Source organism: Peromyscus maniculatus, chromosome 7 (assembly GCF_049852395.1).
Source record: "Peromyscus maniculatus bairdii isolate BWxNUB_F1_BW_parent chromosome 7, HU_Pman_BW_mat_3.1, whole genome shotgun sequence".
Taxonomy (NCBI): Eukaryota; Metazoa; Chordata; class Mammalia; order Rodentia; family Cricetidae; genus Peromyscus; species Peromyscus maniculatus.
This window is the reverse complement of record NC_134858.1, coordinates 105598852-105617945: the sequence shown is the minus strand read 5'-3', so window position 1 is coordinate 105617945 and position 19094 is coordinate 105598852. Positions and strand designations below refer to the sequence as shown.

At 54.7% G+C, this 19094-nt stretch overlaps 4 protein-coding genes across 11 annotated transcripts; all 4 read right to left on the bottom strand.

Moving 5' to 3' along the window:
* Positions 1-532: 532 nt before the first annotated feature.
* Positions 533-2997, bottom strand: Hyal3 (hyaluronidase 3). Its single transcript, XM_006978355.4, has 3 exons — positions 2107-2997; positions 1146-1235; positions 533-1041 (listed from the first exon to the last, which is right to left on the bottom strand). The coding sequence occupies exons 1-3, from the start codon at positions 2995-2997 to the stop codon at positions 772-774; spliced, it is 1251 nt and encodes a 416-aa protein (XP_006978417.4). The 3' UTR covers positions 533-771.
* A 721-nt stretch (positions 2998-3718) lies between these two features.
* On the bottom strand, positions 3719-6780 carry Naa80 (N-alpha-acetyltransferase 80, NatH catalytic subunit). Its single transcript, XM_015997057.3, has 2 exons — positions 6648-6780; positions 3719-4926 (listed from the first exon to the last, which is right to left on the bottom strand). Coding segments are annotated over exons 1-2 (1011 nt in total). The 5' UTR covers positions 6650-6780; the 3' UTR covers positions 3719-3917.
* Positions 3719-10434, bottom strand: Hyal1 (hyaluronidase 1). Of its 7 annotated transcripts, none has more exons than XM_076577006.1 (6): positions 10289-10434; positions 8898-9821; positions 8363-8605; positions 7900-8206; positions 6648-6829; positions 3719-5091 (listed from the first exon to the last, which is right to left on the bottom strand). In XM_076577006.1, exons 1-5 carry the CDS (start codon positions 10346-10348, stop codon positions 6651-6653), a joined length of 1713 nt encoding a protein of 570 aa, XP_076433121.1. In that variant the 5' UTR covers positions 10349-10434; the 3' UTR covers positions 3719-5091; positions 6648-6650. The 7 variants fall into 7 exon arrangements, with proteins under 7 accessions (XP_076433121.1, XP_076433120.1, XP_076433122.1 ...); XM_076577005.1 differs by having other exon boundaries at positions 3719-5068; XM_076577007.1 differs by having other exon boundaries at positions 3719-4926.
* A 3580-nt stretch (positions 10435-14014) lies between these two features.
* Hyal2 (hyaluronidase 2) lies at positions 14015-18937 on the bottom strand. Of its 2 annotated transcripts, none has more exons than XM_006978357.4 (4): positions 18814-18937; positions 15741-16707; positions 15200-15289; positions 14015-14738 (listed from the first exon to the last, which is right to left on the bottom strand). In XM_006978357.4, the coding sequence occupies exons 2-4, from the start codon at positions 16659-16661 to the stop codon at positions 14328-14330; spliced, it is 1422 nt and encodes a 473-aa protein (XP_006978419.1). In that variant the 5' UTR covers positions 16662-16707; positions 18814-18937; the 3' UTR covers positions 14015-14327. The 2 variants fall into 2 exon arrangements, with proteins under 2 accessions (XP_006978419.1, XP_006978418.1); XM_006978356.4 differs by lacking the exon at positions 18814-18937 and adding an exon at positions 17559-17698.
* Between the last annotated feature and the right edge of the window lie 157 nt (positions 18938-19094).

The window sequence follows — 19094 nt, the reverse complement described above, 5'->3', positions numbered from 1 at the left end:
CGCCTGGGTTCATAGCTCAGTAGTTTCTCTCCTTGCTTTAACAAGGCACCTGCGTTGAGGCCAGGGTTTGACACTTCGTAGAATAGTGAGAACAGACAAACCTCAGGTAACGAAAGAGGACTTTATGGATGAGAGTACAGATAATAGCTTAGCATTTAACAGACCTTAGCTGATTTTTTTTTTTTATTTTTTTTTTTGGTGAGGGCGTGTGCATGCATGCATATGTGCATGTGCATTGGGAGGTTGCCTCACTGTTCCCTAGATATGACTTCTCTGAAGATTCACTGAGGTATAGGAACACAGCCTTAGGCTAGCTGGCAACCTTAAATGTCTGGAACTGCCGAGCGGTGGTGGTGGTGGTGGTGGTGGTGGTGGTGCATGCCGTTTATCCCTGCACTCAGGAGGCAGAGCCAGGCGGATCTCTGTGAGTTCGAGGCCAGCCTGGTCTACAGAGTAAGATCTAGGACAGGCACCAAAACTACACGAAGAAAAATCCTGTCTCGAAAAAACAAACAAACAACAACAAAAAAAATGCCTGGAACTGACTCCCTGAGGCAGCTTTATTGCCTTAAGTCAGATGATCTCAGAGGACTCTGATTCTGGTTTTATATTTTTATTAGGCCCTATCTATTCCTCAGGAATTCTGGAGGAAGGTGTGTTGGTGGAAGTGGTTTATGTACTTGGCAACGTTCTATTTATTCGCTAAATAAAGCATAAACGGGAATTTCCCTAGGGCTGGGAAAGTGGGAACAGGGACAAGAGCTCCTGACTTTATGTTGCTTCCTTAGACTCAAGTTTAGGCTCATGGCAGGTAGGGCCAGCCCAACCCAAGTAACAACGGCATCTGAAGGACTTCCAACTTCCAAGACTACCATCTGGCTTCATGTGCAGAAACGCATCCTTTTGTCCTGGGTCTCTCCGGGCACAGCGGCCATGGCCATGGCATCGTTGGTGACTGCAGGCCATGGCAGCCTTTGTCACATTGATCACATAGGGGCCTAAAGTGCCCACTAGGTAGTCATGGAGATGCCAGCACTCCTCCTAAGAAAAGAAGAGATCTGTCACTGCTCCTTCTCTAAGACTTGGCATGGCTTCTCCCTCGACTTAGAACCCCAGCATGTGCGTGGTGAAGGGGCAACACTCACCTCAGAGTTGGAGAAGCTCAGGTCTCCCCAGAGCACCACACCTGCTGCGCCCAGGGCTGCGCTCATACCGACAGTCCTCACCAGGTCATCCTGGAGGCAAAGAACCGGTAAGCCAAAGCTGGACTGGCCAGATCCATCAGGGCCCAACTTCACCTTGGTACTGTTCGGTTTACTGCTAGGATTGATTCTGCCTCTAGAGTAGGGCCCTTTTTTGTTTTTTTTAAAGATTTTTATTTATTTGTTTATTTGTTTAATGTGCTCTGTCTGCACGTGAGCCTTTATGCCAGAAGAGGGCATCAGATCCCATATATAGATATAGATATAGATATAGATATAGATATAGATATAGATATAGATATAGAGATAGATAGATATAGAGATAGAGATAGAGATAGAGATAGAGATAGAGATAGAGATAGAGATAGAGATAGAGATAGAGATGGTTGTGAGCCGCCATGTGGTTGCTGGGAATTGAACTCAGGACCTTTGGAAGAGCAGCGAGTGCTCTTAATCAATTAACCATCATCTCCTTAGCCTCTTAGAGTAGGACCCTTTTGACAGGGCCTCTAAGTAACTTCCCAGGACCTCCAGATATCCAAAGGCCGGACTCTAACCCAATGAGATCTCCCAGCACACAGCCTTGCCTCTCTACTCCAGGATGGGATCTTTTTGTCTGTTTTGTTGTTTTTGAGACAGGATCTCATCATATAGTTACAGTCATCCTGGAACTCACTCTGTAGACCAGGCTGGCCTCAAACTCAGAGATCTGCCTCCTTTAATCCCTCCTGAGTGCTGGGATTAAAGGCACGTGCCACCACCACCCAGCAGGATAGGATCCTTTTTTAAACCCCGAGATCATGACCACTTTCCCAAGTCCCTTAGGCAAAGTCTTCTCTTCAGGCCTTTCTAGAACAGGGCTGTGTCTCTGGACTCAGACCCCTAAACCTCAGCTTTTACTTACCAGAGACAAGAATCTCCCAGAGTTCTGGTGTGTGAGGCGAACATAGGCCAGAACAGGTAAAGGATGTGCATGCCCCGCAAGGGCCACACGGAAGGCCTCCTGCAGGCGGTGCCGGACGAAGGCCTGATGGTAGGCGGGTGGCAGTCTGGGTGGCAGGTAGATGCTAGGAAAGACGGCACTGGAGGCGGCCCAGAGCCAGCGCAGCCGGTTGTTTCGGCTAACGGTGGTTGCACGGCAGTGGCCTGTATAGTTGGAAGCCGTAGCGTGCCAGCCATTGCCACAGGCTGGGTACCGGTAAAAGCCCCAGAGCCCATGCGGGCGAAGTGCCTGGCCCAGCTGCAGTGTGTATTCCATCAGAGCACGGGCAGCCTGCTCAAAGCCAGTGTGGGCTTTGTGGAACTGTTCCCGAGGATCCAAGTCAGGGTACATCCGCTGTGCCCAAGCCCAGGAGGCTTCCCAGTAGACTTGGCGGTGGGGGCTCCAGTTCCCAGCCCAGAGTGGATACCACTCTTCCCAGTCCAGCACTGCCAAGCCAGCAAAGCTAGACCCTAGGCTGTGGAGGATCTGGTGGGCAGCTTGTGCCAAGTGGCGGTCTAATGACACAGCCTGGGGGATGCCCCCATTGTGGGCTGTGCCTCTAGATCCAAAATAGGGATAAAGACCAAACTGGTTCTTATAGAAGATGGTGATATTTTGGCCATGAAAATGCTGGCCATGGTTGGCTATGATGCTGAGGGCACTGAGTGGCAGGTGCACACCAAACTGAACCGTACATCTTGCTGAGGGTACATTCCACAGCACAGAAAAGGGACGCTCAGGAGCCTTCAGGAAAGACTGGCCACACCCAAAGCACAGGGCTACCCCCACCATCAGGGTCAGGCCTAGCTGCATGGTGGTGCCACAAAGATGGAAACCTGCAGGAGAGAGGGGGGATGAGCTTAGAGTCCATGGCCAAGGCCATGCCTTCTGTATAGCAAGGAGAGCTGGAAAAGCTTCCCAAGTTCCTCCTCTCGGGGAAAGGGGCAGGGCTGGGGGTTAAACATGGCTCCCAAGCAGTTCATGGGTCTCTCAGAGAGGCCATACCCCAAACATCCTGGGCTGCTCCCCTCCGGCGTTCTCCATCTCTGTTAGGGCACCATCATGTTCTCTGAGGCCACCCCAACTCATGGCTGTCACAAGGCCCCTGGCTCCCCCTGCCCATCTTGTCTCTGCCTCAGAAACCCCCAGCGCTTGCCTTCTTGCCTCCCTGGCTTACTTCGTATTCGGCACTCAGGTCTCTATCATCACCTATCTCCCCGATCCTGGGGGAAGTGAGGGTCCGTGGGCTCCCAGCACGAGTCCTGCCTGCCACACCCCACCCCCACCACTGTTTGCCTTCAAATGCCTCACTGCCTGTGTCCAGTGCAGGGCTTGACACATAATAAGTGCTTGGTGAATGGTGATGAGTCAGTGGAGGTGTAAAGAACAGTTACCCTGGGCCTGGAGGAGGAGGAACAAAGGACAGATGTTACCTCATCAGTGACTCCTGGATAGCCCAGGTGGATAGACAGCAGGGCTTCTGCAGGGATAGGGGACTTGGGAAGGGGGTTTAACAAATAAACTGTCACAGCCATACCTAATGGAAGCCTTTATTTAGCCACACTAACAGCTCTGAGCTGAAGCTCTCAAGCCACCTCCTGGCCCATTGGTACCCAGGAAACATACACAGGCTAAGGTCGGCCCCAAGGGCTAGGGGGCTAAAGTATGGCCAGTGGGCTGAGGCTGGGACTGCTCTGGGCAATTCAGTGTCCCAGAAAGACAGCGCCTAGCCTTCAGATGTCTTTTTCCATCCAGAATATAGGACACCCCTTCAGATCTCGGTATTGTGCCTCCAGCAGGCTTTGAGGAAGGGGCCCTGGTGAAGGTGGGGGTGAGGTGGTCAGGGACTGGGGTAGGGGAGGAGGTGGTGGCAATGGGGGTCCCTTAGAGCTCCTTGGGACAGCTTGGGCAGCTAGGACAGGCCCCTTGCAGGGTGGCTGGGGGCAGGGTGTCTTAGAGAAGGCACGTAGGAACGTAGTGGGCAGCCGACGGTTGGTGAAGACCAGCCCCTGCACAGGCTCGCCCAGGTGGTAGCCCAGATGGGCGTAGAAGTATAACTGATCGTGAGTGGTGAGGTGCAGCCGGCGAAAGCCCCGGGCTCGGGCAAAAGCCTCCAAGCCCTCCATGAGGCGGCGACCAAAGCCACGGCCCCTCAGAGCCCGGGCTACCACCACCGTCTCCACTAAGAGGCTGTGGGGATGGTCCAGGACCCGGGATAAACGGGCATGGCCCACCACGATAGGGGATGCTCCAGGGGTGGGATGAGGGCTCAGCAGCATCAGGCAGAGGGGGAAGGCATCTGAGGACTGGCCCAGGGAATGGAGGCGGGAGGTACGACTGCGGGGCCACTGGTCATTGATGAGGTCGGCACAAGCACTCAGGAGCTCAGGTCGACAGTGCACAGGCTCCAGGGTCAACTCGGCTGGGTTCAGGGCTGGGGTCTCCTCTGCCTGGTGTTCAGGATCCAGGGTAAGCTCAGCTGGGCCGGGACTGAGGGTCATCTCTGGGTGGCATGTGGAATCCAGGGTCAACTCAGCTATCCTGGGACTCAGTGACAGCTCTGGCTGGCGTGCAGGATCCAGGGTTAGCTTGGTCAGGTTGAATCTCAGGGTCACTTCTGGCTGGCATGCAGGATCTAGAGTCAGCTTTGCTGGGCTGGTACTCAGGATCAGCTCCATCCGGTGCATGGGGTCTAAGGTAGGGGTCAGCTTGGCTGGGCCAGGGCTCAGAGTCAGCTCTTGCCTACAGGTAGGATCCAGGCTCAGCTGAGTCAGGCAGGAAGCCAAGGTCACTTCCTGTTAGGTTTCAGGTGGCTCATTGCCAGGCTGGAGGGGAAGGCCATGGTCTCCAGGCAGTGGCATCTCCTCATACAAGGGCTCACCTCCTGTGGATAACAGCCATGCTAGGCTGTGCCAGGAAGACAGGGTCGGGGCAGGGAAGAGCTAATGGATGGAAGGGGGGCATGCATCTGGGAACTGGGGAATGATGTGCTTCACTTTGTCCTACATGCACTGGAAAGTATAGGTGCCCTGGAAGAGACCCATCCCTATGGGTGAATGAATCCAGGAGTCCTACCCAACACTGGTAAGTGCTGGAGGCTGTGGTAGAATCCAGAAGTTCTGGCTACAAATTTATCCTTTATAACAGCTCACTATGCCAGGCTAATCCACCCAGCCCACTTGTTGACTATCTTTTGCTTTTGTATGGGTCCTCCCTACCTCTGTCTCTCTCCAGGGTATGTAGACTACACTTGCCAACCGCCTCAGCCTCCCAAGACCTAGGATCGCAGACGTCAGCCATCACCACACCACCACACCACCACACCGAGCAGCCTGTCTTATCTTTAGCAGTCCGTGACTGCAGCTGGCTAGCCTTGGCACAGGGTGAGCCAGACATCATACCTCTAGTTTGCTCCTACTGGAGTTTTCTTTTCAGAAGAAAGATCACTCCCAGGAGTCGCCCTGCCCCTCCTCCTCCCTACATGTCAGCTCTCCTCTAGCTATCCGAGCCAGGCCTGCTATCAAGTGGATCCTGGGACCCAGGTACCCACCCAAACAGGCTCAGCCTTCACCCCCTCTACCGCCTGCCTTCCCTAGAGAGCAGAGCGTATGGCCCTCCTCTCCCATTCTGTCCAGTTCAGGACACCTTGGGCCTAGACCCAACTGTCCCTGTATATGGTGCCCTCACAGCACCAGCATGGAGCCTGGCCCACCGCACAGAATGTGGCTTTTGCAAGCCTGCTTGCCTCTGGCCTGAGTTTCATAGTTACCCTGATAAGGACCATGGCTTCCTTCCTAAATCGACAGGTGCCCAACGGCCACCAGGTTGGGGACCCAGGCCTCCATGCCTAAACCTCATCGTTTACCCACCTTATTTTAGGTTCTGCTGGAAGGAGGGGCTATATTGGGGGGTCTCTTGTAGAGGGTGGGCAACTGAGTCCCACTCTACTCATTTGCTCCATAAAGTGCCTCCTGATTCCCCTTCCCAACTTTCCCTGAGCCTGAAGACGGGCAGCTCTCAGCCCTCACACAAATCCCACACGCTGGGCGTTAAGCCCCTTACCTTATATCAGTCAGCTCAGGAGAAGCAGCACCCTCTCCCAGCTCCTAGGCTGCTAAGGTCTGAAAGGAGGAACCTCAGGGTCCGCCCCTAGCCCAGAACCCCAGGGTTCCCCAGACCAGCTTAACTCCTTCATTGCGGGGGGGGCCCCCCAACACTATAGGTTGAGCGAAGCTCCCGGTATTCAGAGAGGGTCTGTACCTGCCCTTTGTGGTACACAGGCCATGGATCTTTCGGGGGTGGGGGTTTTGAAAGCGTGATTGATTACAGGTGGGTGTGGCTCAGCACGCTCTAGGAGGGAAGGACCAACGCTGGTAAGACTTAAGGGGCGACATGGTGACTGTGGGGCCACGGGCGTGGGGAGGATTGATGGGCAACGTGTGAAAAGTGAGGGTGATACTGACATGTTAAAGCCGAGTTCCGGGATGGTCCGCGTCCAGCCTGCGCACGTTTCGGTATCTCGCTGTCTCTGGCTCCGATTCCTCGGTCTGCCTACGCTGGTCCCAGCAGTACGGAGGACACACAGCAGGCTTCGCAGGCGACGACGCACCTCCTTCTAAGTCCTCCGTGCCCGGAACGCCACCACCTAGACACCCCGCCCCTGGTTCTGAGCGTCACAACAGAACCAGTGCAGGCCCATTACGTTCCCTGGCTCCTTCCCTTCCGGCGGCGGCTGGGCCTGAAGCTTCCTCCCGATGGCTCCGCCTCCTCTTGGCCCGGCCCCTTGCAGGCCCGGCCTCTGGCTTCTAGCAGCTTGCCTGGGTTTGGCTCCGCCTGCACAGCTCCCCGCCCCAGGCTCAAAGTAATGGAATTTCGTCTTGTCTCTGCTCTGGCCCCGTCTCCAGCCCTAGTAAATCAGAGGGACTTCCTCCTGATCATGGGAAGCAGCGGTCTTTAGACCAGGCACTTGGGTGAAAGAAACGAGCTTTCTCAGTGCTCTCTGGGTTCTGAGGCCTGCCTATTTTAGGAGCTAATTAGCTAAGTAAAATATGATAGCTCTGTTTGCTGGGTTGAGCAGTGAGTGCTCCCGTCTCTCAGCAGATTCAGGGATCCTGTAGAGTTGTGTTTCCCCAGCTCACTTAGGGCACCATCAACACACAGTAGGTGTGCAAGGTTCCATCTTTGGAGCCAGATAACCTAGATTTCAATATGCATCTCTCTTGGTTTTGTTTTCTTTTGAGACAGTGTCCTGGCTGTCCTGGAGCTTAATTTGTAGACCAGGTTGTCCTTGAACTCACAGAGACTCCTGCCTCTGCCTCCTGAGTGCTGGGATTACAGGTGTGCATCATCATGCCTGGCCTTGCTTGTCTCTTCTTGCTGGGCAACACTGGACAAAGAGTACTCACCGTCAGTGGCTAAGAACATAGTTTAGTGGTAGAGCACTTGCCTAGCATGTGTGATCACTTGCCCATGATCCTGCCTGCCTGCCAAGTAGGTCCTTATAGGCACAGAATTGATAGTGCCTGCCCTTAATTCTGACTCACTGTGACTATCCATCCTATGAGTGTGCCTGTGTGCATATGACCATGACAGTGGCCGAGTGTACTCCTGACTGTGACTTGTGTGCATGTGACTGTGTTTGAGGAAGTCATAGGTGGGCCCAGGGTATGTTAGGTGTTTAGTGTGTGCAGTCTGGTACAGCTAATCACTACATACCCTGCTTCTCACACCACTTTCCATGCCATCCACGGTAGCATCGACACTTGAATTTCATAGCCATCTGGGCCCGATCCTTAAGTGAGAGGGTACCCTTGAGGCTTGGGGGCCTGCCGTCATGTGATAGCTGAATAGAAAAACTGGCAGGGTTGAGGGTGAGCAGGGTCTCAGGATGACTGGGGCGGCGGGCACAGCGGCCATGGCTGGAACACAGAGCTTCACTGCAGAGAAGAGCCGCACCGGTCACGTTCACGATGAAGGGCCCAAGTGTGGAGTCCACATACTCTTTAACGACCTGGCACGATTCCTGAGTGGGGAGGAGAGCGTAAGTGGCCACAGCCTTGGATGAGCCCACTTGGTCCTTACTTACAGGCAAGCGGTACTTCCTTTTGCTTAGCCAGGACTTCAGCAGTACAAAGAGTAGGCCAGTTTCTCCTCCCCCTCCCCCCAGGCCGCGACTTACCTTGGTTTTTGTTTCTTCTGAGCTCACCCAGACCACCACTCCAGCGGCTCCCTGAGCTGCGCTCTCCCCCAGGCTGTGCTCCAGCTCCTCCTGAGAAGCAGACTGCTTAGTTCTACAGGACCTACTGTCCTTCCTGCCTGTGGGAACGGCTGTGACGTCACTGGATGGGACAGATAATCTGTAACCTTCACCTGAGGCTGCTCTAGTGTTGTTGGCCAGGGCCGAGCCTGTTCTCTGTCTAGCCTGTAAATAGACAGGAACTAATTTTTCCATTAAGTTCTGAATCACCCACCCATGCTTCACACAGAACTTGGCACAGAGTAGATGCTGCCTGTATGCGGGAATGAATGGACAAAGTACCGGGTATTTAAGGCGGTAGGAAAGCATTTGTACAAGGCCCCGAGTTCCCAAGACCCACCCCCCAAAAAAACAAGAGAGTAGTACCCTGCAGCTATGTGGACTCAGCTGTTGGACCTCTTACCTTCTTACCTAACAAGGAAGGCTGACAAGGTAGACAAGGTCACCCAGCACTCACCAGGGGCACAAGGTGATCTGTCATTTCATAGAAGATCTGGACGTAGGGCAGGATGGGCACATGGGGGTCTCTGGAAGCTGTGGCCACACGGAATGCCTCCTGCACACGGTGTCGAACATACAGCTGTGACTTCCCTGTGCCCATCAGTGCTGCGGGCAGGTAGACACTGGGGTAGAGAGCAGAGCTCTGGTTCCACAACCACCCTAGCTTGTCATTCTGGTTACGGATTTCTATGGAGCACTGGCCTGTGTAATTGGGACTTAGAAAGTCATGGTTGTAGCAGTCGGGGAAGCCATAGTAACCCCAGAGGCCATGCGGACGCAGTACCTGCCCCAGCTGGAGGGTACCTGCCATCCAGGCCTCTGCAGCTTCCTGGAACTGGTCCTGGGCTACAGTCTCCACTGAAGTTTCGGGCCAGTCAGGGTGCTCTGCCTGGACCAGTGCCATTGAGCGCTGCCGATAAATGTCCTTGCTGTCCCAGTTAAAGGCCCATCGTGGGCGCCATGCCTCCCAGTCAATGACTGCCAGTCCTGAGAAGTCAGGTTCAGGTATGGCAGCCTTGAAGTCCTGGAATGCATGAGTGAGGTGGGTAACCAGGCTGGCATTCTGGGGCAGGCCACCAAATACGGGTTCCCCGGTGGACGTATAGTAGGGGTAGGTGCCCAACTGCCAACTGTAGAAAATAGTCATGTTAGGGCCTTGGAATATCTGCTCCTTGTTGGCAATCACATCAAACACACTGACATCCACATCCACTCCATAAGTCTTCAGGCAGTCGGAGGTGTCCCCATTCCAAATAGTGATGAACGGCTTGTTGGGTACCATGGAACCTCTGGAGCCTTGGACCACGTTGAGCAAGGTCAGGAAGAGAGTGTAGACATAAAGCAGGTGGGCTGCAGTGGCATGGGGTGGGCCTGAGGAAGCCTGGCCAAAGGAGGCAGAGTTAAAGGCATATATCAAACTTTCTGAACCCTGCTTGAAGTAGCTGCGCCTCGCCCCTTCCTCAGAAATTTGTCCCTGGGGTGGTTTTAGTTGAACATTGACCTGCAGGGCTCAGCGAGGTCAGAGAGCAGAGTAGAGGCTTGGTGAGGAGCATGGCCATGAAAGGTACAAGTGAGACACCTCTGTGGCCAGGACTCGGCCATCTGCTTCCCCCAGGCTTTGCCTTGGCCTCATCTTACCCACCCTTTCCCTGAAGGGCCAGAGGAACCATCCCATTTGTTCTGAAAGAGGAGGAGCTGAGAGCCGGGCCCAGGCCGACGTAATGACTAAGGGAGGCCATTCCGTTTTTCCAACACCAGAAGTCCTGGCAGCCGCTGGGAAAGGGGATGCTCAAGTGACCAAGAACCCAGCCCTGGAAACCCGCCAGCGGCCCACTTGCCCCTGCTGACCTCAGGACTGAAGGGCTTCATTCTCCAAACTTCCTGACCATGCTGTGTAAGCGCAAGCATGGCTTGGCTGAATTCCGTCCCACACTGGCCCTAGTTACAGCAACTTGGAGAAGCTGCTGCAGCTGCTGCTTCTGGGAAATTCTGAGTTTGGGTAGATAGTCACCCCACCCGGTTTATAGGCTGGCCTTGGCACGGGTGGGAGGGGCTGGACCAGCAACAGCCCCTCCCACTCAGACTGCGCTTGGGGAGGGCTTTGTGTCCGCCTTGGGGCTGGAGGCAGACATAACCGGTCAAGCAAATGTGTGGTCCTGCAGTGTGGTCCCTGAGGACTCTGTGATTATAGAGTACTTTCTCCACACCACTGTGACATTTCAGGCTCCAGGCACTTTTGCCTTTGTGGGTCCCTTCTTCATTAAAACAAGTTGTTTTGTTCTCTCTCTCTCTCTCTCTCTCTCTCTCTCTCTCTCTCTCTCTCTCTCTCTCTCTCTCTCTGCAGTGCTGGGAATAGGACCCAGGGCTTCATGCTCGCTAGCCAAATGTTCCATCGCTGAGCTATATCCTTAGCTCTTCAAAAAGAAATTTTCAAATACAAGAATGCCCAGTGAGATAGCTCAGCCAGCAAAAGCACCTGTAGCCAGGCCTGATGACCTGAGTTCAATCCCTGGAGTACACTTGGCAGAACTAACTTCCACAAGCTGTCTTCTGACTGCCACCCAAGTACCATGGCATGCCCATGCCCACATGGAAGTACAAATAAATGTAAAATGCTAGTTAGAAAGAGTGGAGAGCAATAGAGAAATACATTCCAAATCGACTTTGGGCCTTTACACCACACACACACACACACACACACATACACACACACACACACACACACCAAACAAAGAAACTCTTGTGGGTTCCTAGAAGTATGGTGGCTCTAAGCCCTGTCTGCCTGCCGTGCCTAATGGGTAGCCTGTCCCTGCTTCTGGGAGGTTCTGTGTTCATGAAGTTGAGGTGTGACATCACCCTTTGTATATTCTGGGTCAGATTGTCTTTGTGAAGCTCTGGTTGGTAACTGGGCTACTGCCCAAATCCCCAAGGGTTTATACAAGTGTGGGGACTCAGTGCCTGGGATCATGTGCCAGAGACCTTGTGGTGTTGTGACCATGAGACCCTGCATTTGCATGACTATGGGAATTAGCAGGGATCTGTTAGTGAGAACATGCAAAAGTAATGTGTTCATGCGTTTGTAGTTTTACCAGTTCCCTGAATCATAGGCTGGTTAGTCTGATCTGCTCGGTGCTCAGGCCCAGGCTTGCCTGCAGGGATTGGGAAAGTAAGAGAGGAGAGGACATGGCCCTGCCCAGGGTGAAATGCTGTCTGGGCCTGCAGCTGTGTCTGGTCCTGAACCACTGAAATTCTTACTTGGTGGCCACTGAACAATGGCATTCACGATAAGGCTACCATAGGGGCATTGAGCAACCCCATCTTCCTACCCTGACCCTTCCCCTACCCCTCAGGGCAGTTCTGGTTATCATTGGTGTGGCATTTCTTTTTCTAAGGGGGTGTGAACAAACTTCTATTCATCTCAGATAGGGTACTGACAACAGACGGAAGAAGCAATTCTGTCTGTCCAAGACTGGTGTGGTGAGTCCATGAGTTTTGTTGTTACATTACAGGAGCAACATGAGGGGCTACTTAGAGAAGCAGCATGGACCGGTGACTCAAAGACAGCTGTATCACCACAAGGTCCACCCTGGCACAGGGAACAATACAAAAGCTGCTTCCGTGGAAAAGCTTGCCAGCTTGTAGGTAGCTCCTCTCTCCAGCAATGACTCCAGCAATGATTTACTGCTTTTCAGTTTTGGAGAGGGGGGCTCATGAATCTTGTAACTTTCTAATATATATATGTATTGTTTTTTCCTTTGGTTTTTCGAGACAGGGTTTCTCTCTGTAGCTTTGGCTGTCCTGGAACTCCCTCTGTAGACCAGGCTGGCCTTGAACTCATAAAGACCTGCCTGCTTCTGCCTCCCGAGTGCTGGGATTAAAGGGGGGCACCACCACGGCCTGTCATATATATATCTGGAGAATGGGTCCGGAGAATGGGTTCATGGTTAAGAACACTTGCTGCTCTTCCAGAGGCCCGGAGTTCAGTTCTCAGCACCCGTCCCCGTGTGTTGGAAATCACAGGTGTGGAGGAGACAGGAGTTCCCCTAGTCTTTACCCTCCTTTGTTGAACTCCATTATTTTTGGTCTTTCCTCTTTCTTCAGATTTTAAAATTAGTAAGTCTGGATGGTGGCACATGCATGCAATCCCAGTGCATGGGAGGTAGAGGCAGGTGGATCTCTGTGAGTTCAAGACCAGCCTCATCTACAGAGTGAGTGCTAAGCTGGCCAGGGCTGCACAGTGAGACTCTCATCTCACAAGTCTTTTAAGGTTTTATGTATGTATGTATGTATGTATGTATGTATGTATGTGTGTGTGTATGTATGTATGTATGTGTGCTCATGGGTGCCACAAGGTGTGTATGGAGGTCAGAGGGCAAGTCTAGGGAGTCAGTTTTGTACCAGGGATCAAGCTCAGGTCATCCGGCTTGACGGCGAGTGCCTTTTACGCACTGAGCCCTATTCCTGGCTTTTTTTTTCTTTTTTTCCCCAAGACAGGGTTTCTCCATGTAGCCCTGGCTGTCCTGGAACTTACTTTGTAGACCAGACTGGTCTCGAACTCAGTGATTCACCTGCCTCTGCCTCCCGAGTGCTGGGATTAAAAGCATGTGCCACCACCGGCAGGCTCCTCTTTTAAGATATATACCGGAGCTATATGAGCTATACCCATATAGCTCAGGCTGGCCTCCTAGCCAAGGCTGGGCTTGAACTCCTGATCTTCCTGCCTTTACCTCCCAAGTTACAGGATTACAATAGGTGTATGTCATCACCTGGTCCTCCACATCCCTTTCAAACCTCAACATGGTTGTTGGCTGTTCTTTCTGGTTCTGGTGAGTGAACTCAGGACCCAAGTGCAAGCTGATCATGGGAGCCACTAAGTCTGAGGGCAGGGCTGAGTCATCACTGACACTCTGTTTGTCCCAGGGGCAGGAGTGGTTTCTCATTCCCATGTGTATATATATGGTGCTAGTGCTCAATCCCAGGGCTTTCACACACGCCAGGCAAGTGCTCTGCCACGGAACGTATATATTTTCATGTCCTGGCTCCAAAGCTGACCTTTGGAGTGACCCCGCTCCCCAGAGCAGGATAGTCCCCAACAGCTCCATCATGCATCCACACGGTGACAGGGACTGACGCTCAAGATTGACATCTCAGACCCAAGGGAAGGCTGTGGCAGATGGCGAGAGGGGCACGTGACAAGAGCCCACTGCCCTTGGGGACAGAAATGCCCTTGTCTATAGGACATCCGGGAAGATTGAGCAACACTTCCTCTTTCTCCGTGGGTGGCTGAGGTAAGAAAGCTGGTGTTGGCCCAGCCTGGGGTTTTTGGGAGAGGCTGGCTTTATCAGTCACACACTGGTGGGCCCAACTCCATTCCTATCAAGATAGAGTGAGATTGGTGTTAGGGTAGAGTGTAAACCCTCCTCTAGTGGGTCCTGCCTCAGCAGAGTCGGTGAGTCTGCTTCCTTAGGCCAGAGCCAACACACAGCTGAGGGACTCAGAGCTGAGCTTATCCTCATGGACAACCCTGGGCTCTCTCGCACACACAGTAGCCCAGAAGGAGAAAAACCAAGCACAGAAGTTGTTTTATATTTAATTTACAAAAGAGACCCCAAAATTATAAACTACCCAGGAGCAGGGGAGTAGAGTCAGGCCCTCCCTGGCCTAGCTGCATCCTCCTCCTCCTCTGGCAAGATGAGAGGATTCTTCTCTCCCCCTTAGAACAGGGGGGTGACAGCTGGGATGGATGCCTGCTAGGCATCCCAGGGGCTCTGCCCACGCCAGATTCATTTGTCTACCCTCTAACAGGCTTCTCATGCCCAGATCCTTGTGCCAGAGGCCAGCTGGACTGATATCCCGGAGCGGGGGAAAGGGGGAGGAAGACCCCCCCTTATGAGGTCCAGGTAAAGGCCACGGCTACCAAAGCCAGCAGACTGGTGACGTGGGACCCAGCCCAGGCTCTACTGTCACTTCTAGTCGCCTGCTTATGGTCCCATTGGCACTGCTCGCCACCCCAGCCTAAATAGCACTGGCAGCGAAAGTGTGTCTTCAGGTAGCTGAGGTCGGTGTCGCTGAGCTCCCCCTCAGGTCGAAGCTGGGGTTCATCAGGGGTCCGGCCAGGTACTAGGCGGAAGCTGCTGGCACTGAGGTGCAGGAAGGTGTTGGCGCTGGGGTTGCGGCGCACACAGCGCCCATGGCCGTGGCACTGGGTCCAACTGCAGTACTGGGTGGCCCAGGACACATTGACCACGTAGGGGACCAGCAGCTGTGTTAGGTAATTCTTGAGGTACTGGCAGGTCTCCTGGAGGAAGAGGCCAAGATTAACAGGTGAGCATCAGATGTTAGCCGCCTCAGCCCAAAGCCCTGATAGAAACAGCATCTCTTTTGGCAGTAGTGGAGTTGGAACCCTAGACTAGACAAGTGCTCTTGCTGAACCTCATCCTTGGCACACTTATCTGTATCCATTCGCGCACATCATATACACAGTTACAGTCCCCTGTCCCTAGTGAGAAGTGGGGTGGAGACAGACTGGAACCCAGCTGTGCAGATGAGGAAGGATGGAACTCTAGCTGTTCAGGACAGCATTTCCTTTTCCTGGAAACGGGGTGTGGGGGGGATTCCCTTCTTCTCCATTGGGTTCAAGGGCAAAGCCTTCATGCTTAGGCCACAGACAAGCTGGACTCAGTCTGTATAACAAGGTGAGCGTGGAAGTCAGAGTATGAATTTCCCACCGGTTTGGCAGGCTGGGGAGGTCTCTCTTACCATACTTGAAGCATACACTGAGTCGCCCCAGAAAATGACACCAGCTGAGCCCAGGGCTGCACTCTCGCCGATGGTAGAGATGAGGTCCATCTGTGTGGGAAGGGATGATTACTGAGGGAGACTGACACCAGACAGGAGAAGAGGGGCAGGCCTGGCCTAACCTGCTGGCCGTAGTGCGGCCTTGCCCCGGATGCCTCCAGGCAGCAGCTGCTTTGGTTTCCCGTTTCCACCCTCATGTTGAACCTTCCTCTCCAAAGCCAAGAGCACATATTAGCCCACAACGGCAGGGGCACACATTCATTCTGACTCCAAAGTCAGGGCGACTGGCCTGGATTCTGTGCACCTTTTCACAGACTTTCTAGAGGCTCTGGGCTAATTCTCCGGACCTCAGTCTTATCTACAGACTGCGGGTGACATCACCCTTCCACAGGACTCAGAGATGTGGAACAGGCAGTGAGCTCTAGCACGTTTGCCCCGATAACCCAAGCATGCAGTGGCTCTCGGGGAAGGCAGGGGCAGCGCCCTGGGACACATACATTACCTGACTAAGTCCTTTGAGTCCTCGGGTGTACGTGGGGCGGGTGAAGACGTACACCGGGAGAGCGTGGTGTGCATGGTGGGTGTGCGCCACACGCAGGGCCTCCTGCACACGGAAACTGACAAAGTTGCGGCTGTGTACGGAGGAAGCCAGCGACTCATCCAGGTACACAGAGGGAAAGAGAGCCGTGCTCTCGGCCCAGAGCCAGGCCAGCTGGTCATTGCGCGCCACTTCCACGTCAGGACAGCGGCCTGTGTAGCTCTCCCGGTTCTGTACATAATCATGATTGTAGCAGTCGGGGAAGAGGTAGAAGCCCCAGAGGTGCTGAGGTCGGACCGCCTTGACGTAACGTAGTGTATTCAACATGAACTGCCGAGCAGCGAACTCAAACTCATACTGTGCCTGTTTCACTATTCGGTCTGTTGGCCAGTCAGGGTGTCGACTGGCCACCAGCTGGCGCGAAGACTGTCGGTACACATCCTTTTCCTGCCAGTTTCGCACCCATACAGGCCTCCATTCCTCCCAGTCAATGACCGCCAGCCCCCCAGGTTCCTGGGTGTGAATGTAGCGCTCCACAGATTCCTTCAGCATGGGCAGGTGTGCACAGAGGCTGCCGTTCTGAGGCACACCACCATGCACGGACATCCCAGCCGCATCAAAACGTGGATACAGGCCTAGACGGTCGTAGTAGAAGGTGGTGATATTCTGGTTGACAAAGCCCTCATTAGGTGAGGCCTCCACATCGAAGGCCCTAAGGTCCAGGGGCACTTTGTGGCGTGGGGCACATTCTTGTGTGGGCACATTCCACGCGACCACAAAGGGTCGGCCAGTGAAGATGGGCGGCACTGTGGGCTTAAGATCCACGGCCCATGTTACCTCCAGCGCTAGGGCCAGTGTGATGATGGGACCCAGTCCTGCCCGCATGCTGGGGGCTACGGCAAGTGTCACCTGCCTGGGAGCAGCTCAGGAACTGAAGGAAGTGGGGGGGGGAAGAGAACAAATTAGAGAACTCCGAGATGTGCGCCGTAATCCCATCCACACTCCCCAGACACACACTGTGCCGCACACCACGGTCCTGCTCAGACTGCCAAGCCTGTAACGAACAGGTTGGAGAGCTAGCAGGCTACTGAAGGGTAGGCAAGAGACCCTAGGTACTCTACCCAAACCAGAGTCCTTTCTGGAGCGGCCTGTGGCTGGGCAAGAGTCTCCTTTGGGTCTGTGTCCCTTCTGGAAACGGGACGAGTTAGGCTACAGACTCACAGCCAGAGTCACTTACACGGCTACATAGCACACAGCACATTGTTTTAGAACACCGTGAACCCAAGCTCCACCCTGCAGGCCCCCACCCCACATTAAGAGCTCTCGATTCAGAGAAGGGTCAGCATTTGGGCACAATGCATACAGACGCTGAGACGCTCTTATCAACACTGCAGAGGAACTGGCATCCGTGCGACCACGCTCCAAGCACAAGAGTGAGGCTGTTAGGACTTAAGTCTTGGGCACCGACACTGTCCCTGGCTTGGAGTAGGCGCCCGGGGGACAAAGGGGCAGCGGACTCCGCTCCGCGGTGCTCTCCACAGCCACCGAGATTCTGTGCGAGCCCTCGCGACCAGCCTACATCTTCACTCCCCAGCACAAGGGGTCCCGAGTGGAGGGTATTCCTCCTGGTCTTTGTGCGGGACCCCGCCCCCGCCCCGCACGTGGGGCCAGAGTTCACCCGAGTGGGGGTGGGGTCCCTGGGTCATTTATGAAGGCTCCCCTAGAGATGCAGAGCCCAGCTCACAGGGAGAGAGTCACCAGGCTTGCAACGCCCGCCCTCACCTCGCACCAGGCGCCACCAGAACCCACGCCAGGGCCGCCGCCATCCTGGTACCAGCCAAGCCCGCTCCGGCCCTTCGCCCAAGCACTGCCCCAGCTCGAGCCTCTGCTGGCTCCGCCCCGAGGCCCGCGGGCCCTTTAAGAATCTAGCCTCGGAGGTGGGCCGACGGCAGGATTTGCGGCCTCGTGGGGAGGGTGTTTTCGCCTTCCTTTCTTCCAGTGTTGCGTTTCGAGTTCGAGGACCCTCAGATCTTCTGTAGAGGAACACAGTCGTCTATCTGAGATCTGATGCCTCTTGGGATCGGGATCCCCGCTAGAGTCTCCGTCGCCAGAGCGAGCCAGCCTGAGGTCGTACCCCCGCAGTCTGTCTCCAGTGGACCAATCCACTCTGCGCAGCCGGCCTCTTAAAGGGACAGAATACTAGATGGGGCGGGCCGGCGCGCGCGGAGGGGGTGGCGGCGGCATGTGGAATAAAAAGGCTTATGGCCGAGGCCTTAACTAGGGGTAGCTGCGAAGTCAGTCCCACATGCCTGACTCTGGACTCTAGCAGTGTGGGCCCTTTGTGTAGTGTAAGAGATTTTGACCTGAGTGGATCCGGAGCCTCTTGGGACATTAGTGATCCGCCTTCTCGGATCCTAGATTGCCTACGCTAGTTTGTGGTCAGAGGGAAGCCCCGCCCCTTGCCTGTCTAGAGGAGGGGGCCTAGGAGGCCTCGGAGCCCTCCTCTGGCAAAGCCGACACAGCCGTTGTCCTGGTAACCAGGGGTGGATAGCTGAGTCGCCAGAGGGGCTGAGGTTCAGCCTGGCCTAAGAGGAGAGTGGTCTACCCGCCCGCCTTCTCCGGATCCACACCAGGGCAGGCCAATCCCCTGGATTCTCTCGGGTCCCGTCTCTGCGGCGAGGTGAAGGTGGGACGGTTGTCCATAGGGGGACTCCCACTCAACTCCAAATAAAGTGCAATTCGCACGAGTTTCAGGCCGGACTTTGTGGAAAGGAGGCTGCAGAGGCTCCCCAAGTGCCTCTATTCCATCTTCTGAACGCTTCTGCCTTGCAATCCCCTTCTGGCAGGGAGCAGGCTTAGAGCAGTTCCCTCGTCTCGTGCTCTCCACGGCCCCACTCAGCTCCCCGAAAGCCCGCAGGCATCCCGCAGGCATCTCGCTGCCAGCCCCTTGCCCGCCCGCATGCCTGAAAGCCAGGGAGCGCCAAGCGCATCTATGGCAGCGCTAAGACCAGCTTTATGTGGTCTTCTCTGGGCTCACCTGTAGTGGGAGCTCCCTTCTTCCTGAGGTGGGTCTCTCCAGCCAGGCTACTTGCACCAGCTGCTGCCCTATGGGCAGCCTGCTGGGGGTTTGATAAACCCCATTCCTTCCCACCCACTCCCGCCTCCCATCCCTGCCCTTTCTCCTCACTTCCTGCTGCCCCTCTGGGCGGAAAGGGACAGGAACAGGGGCGGGGGAGGAGAGCCCCTTGACCCTGTTTCCCTTGCTGGCTGGCTGCCCTTTGCACCCTTCCTCTGAGTAGGATCTGGACCCAGGAGTTG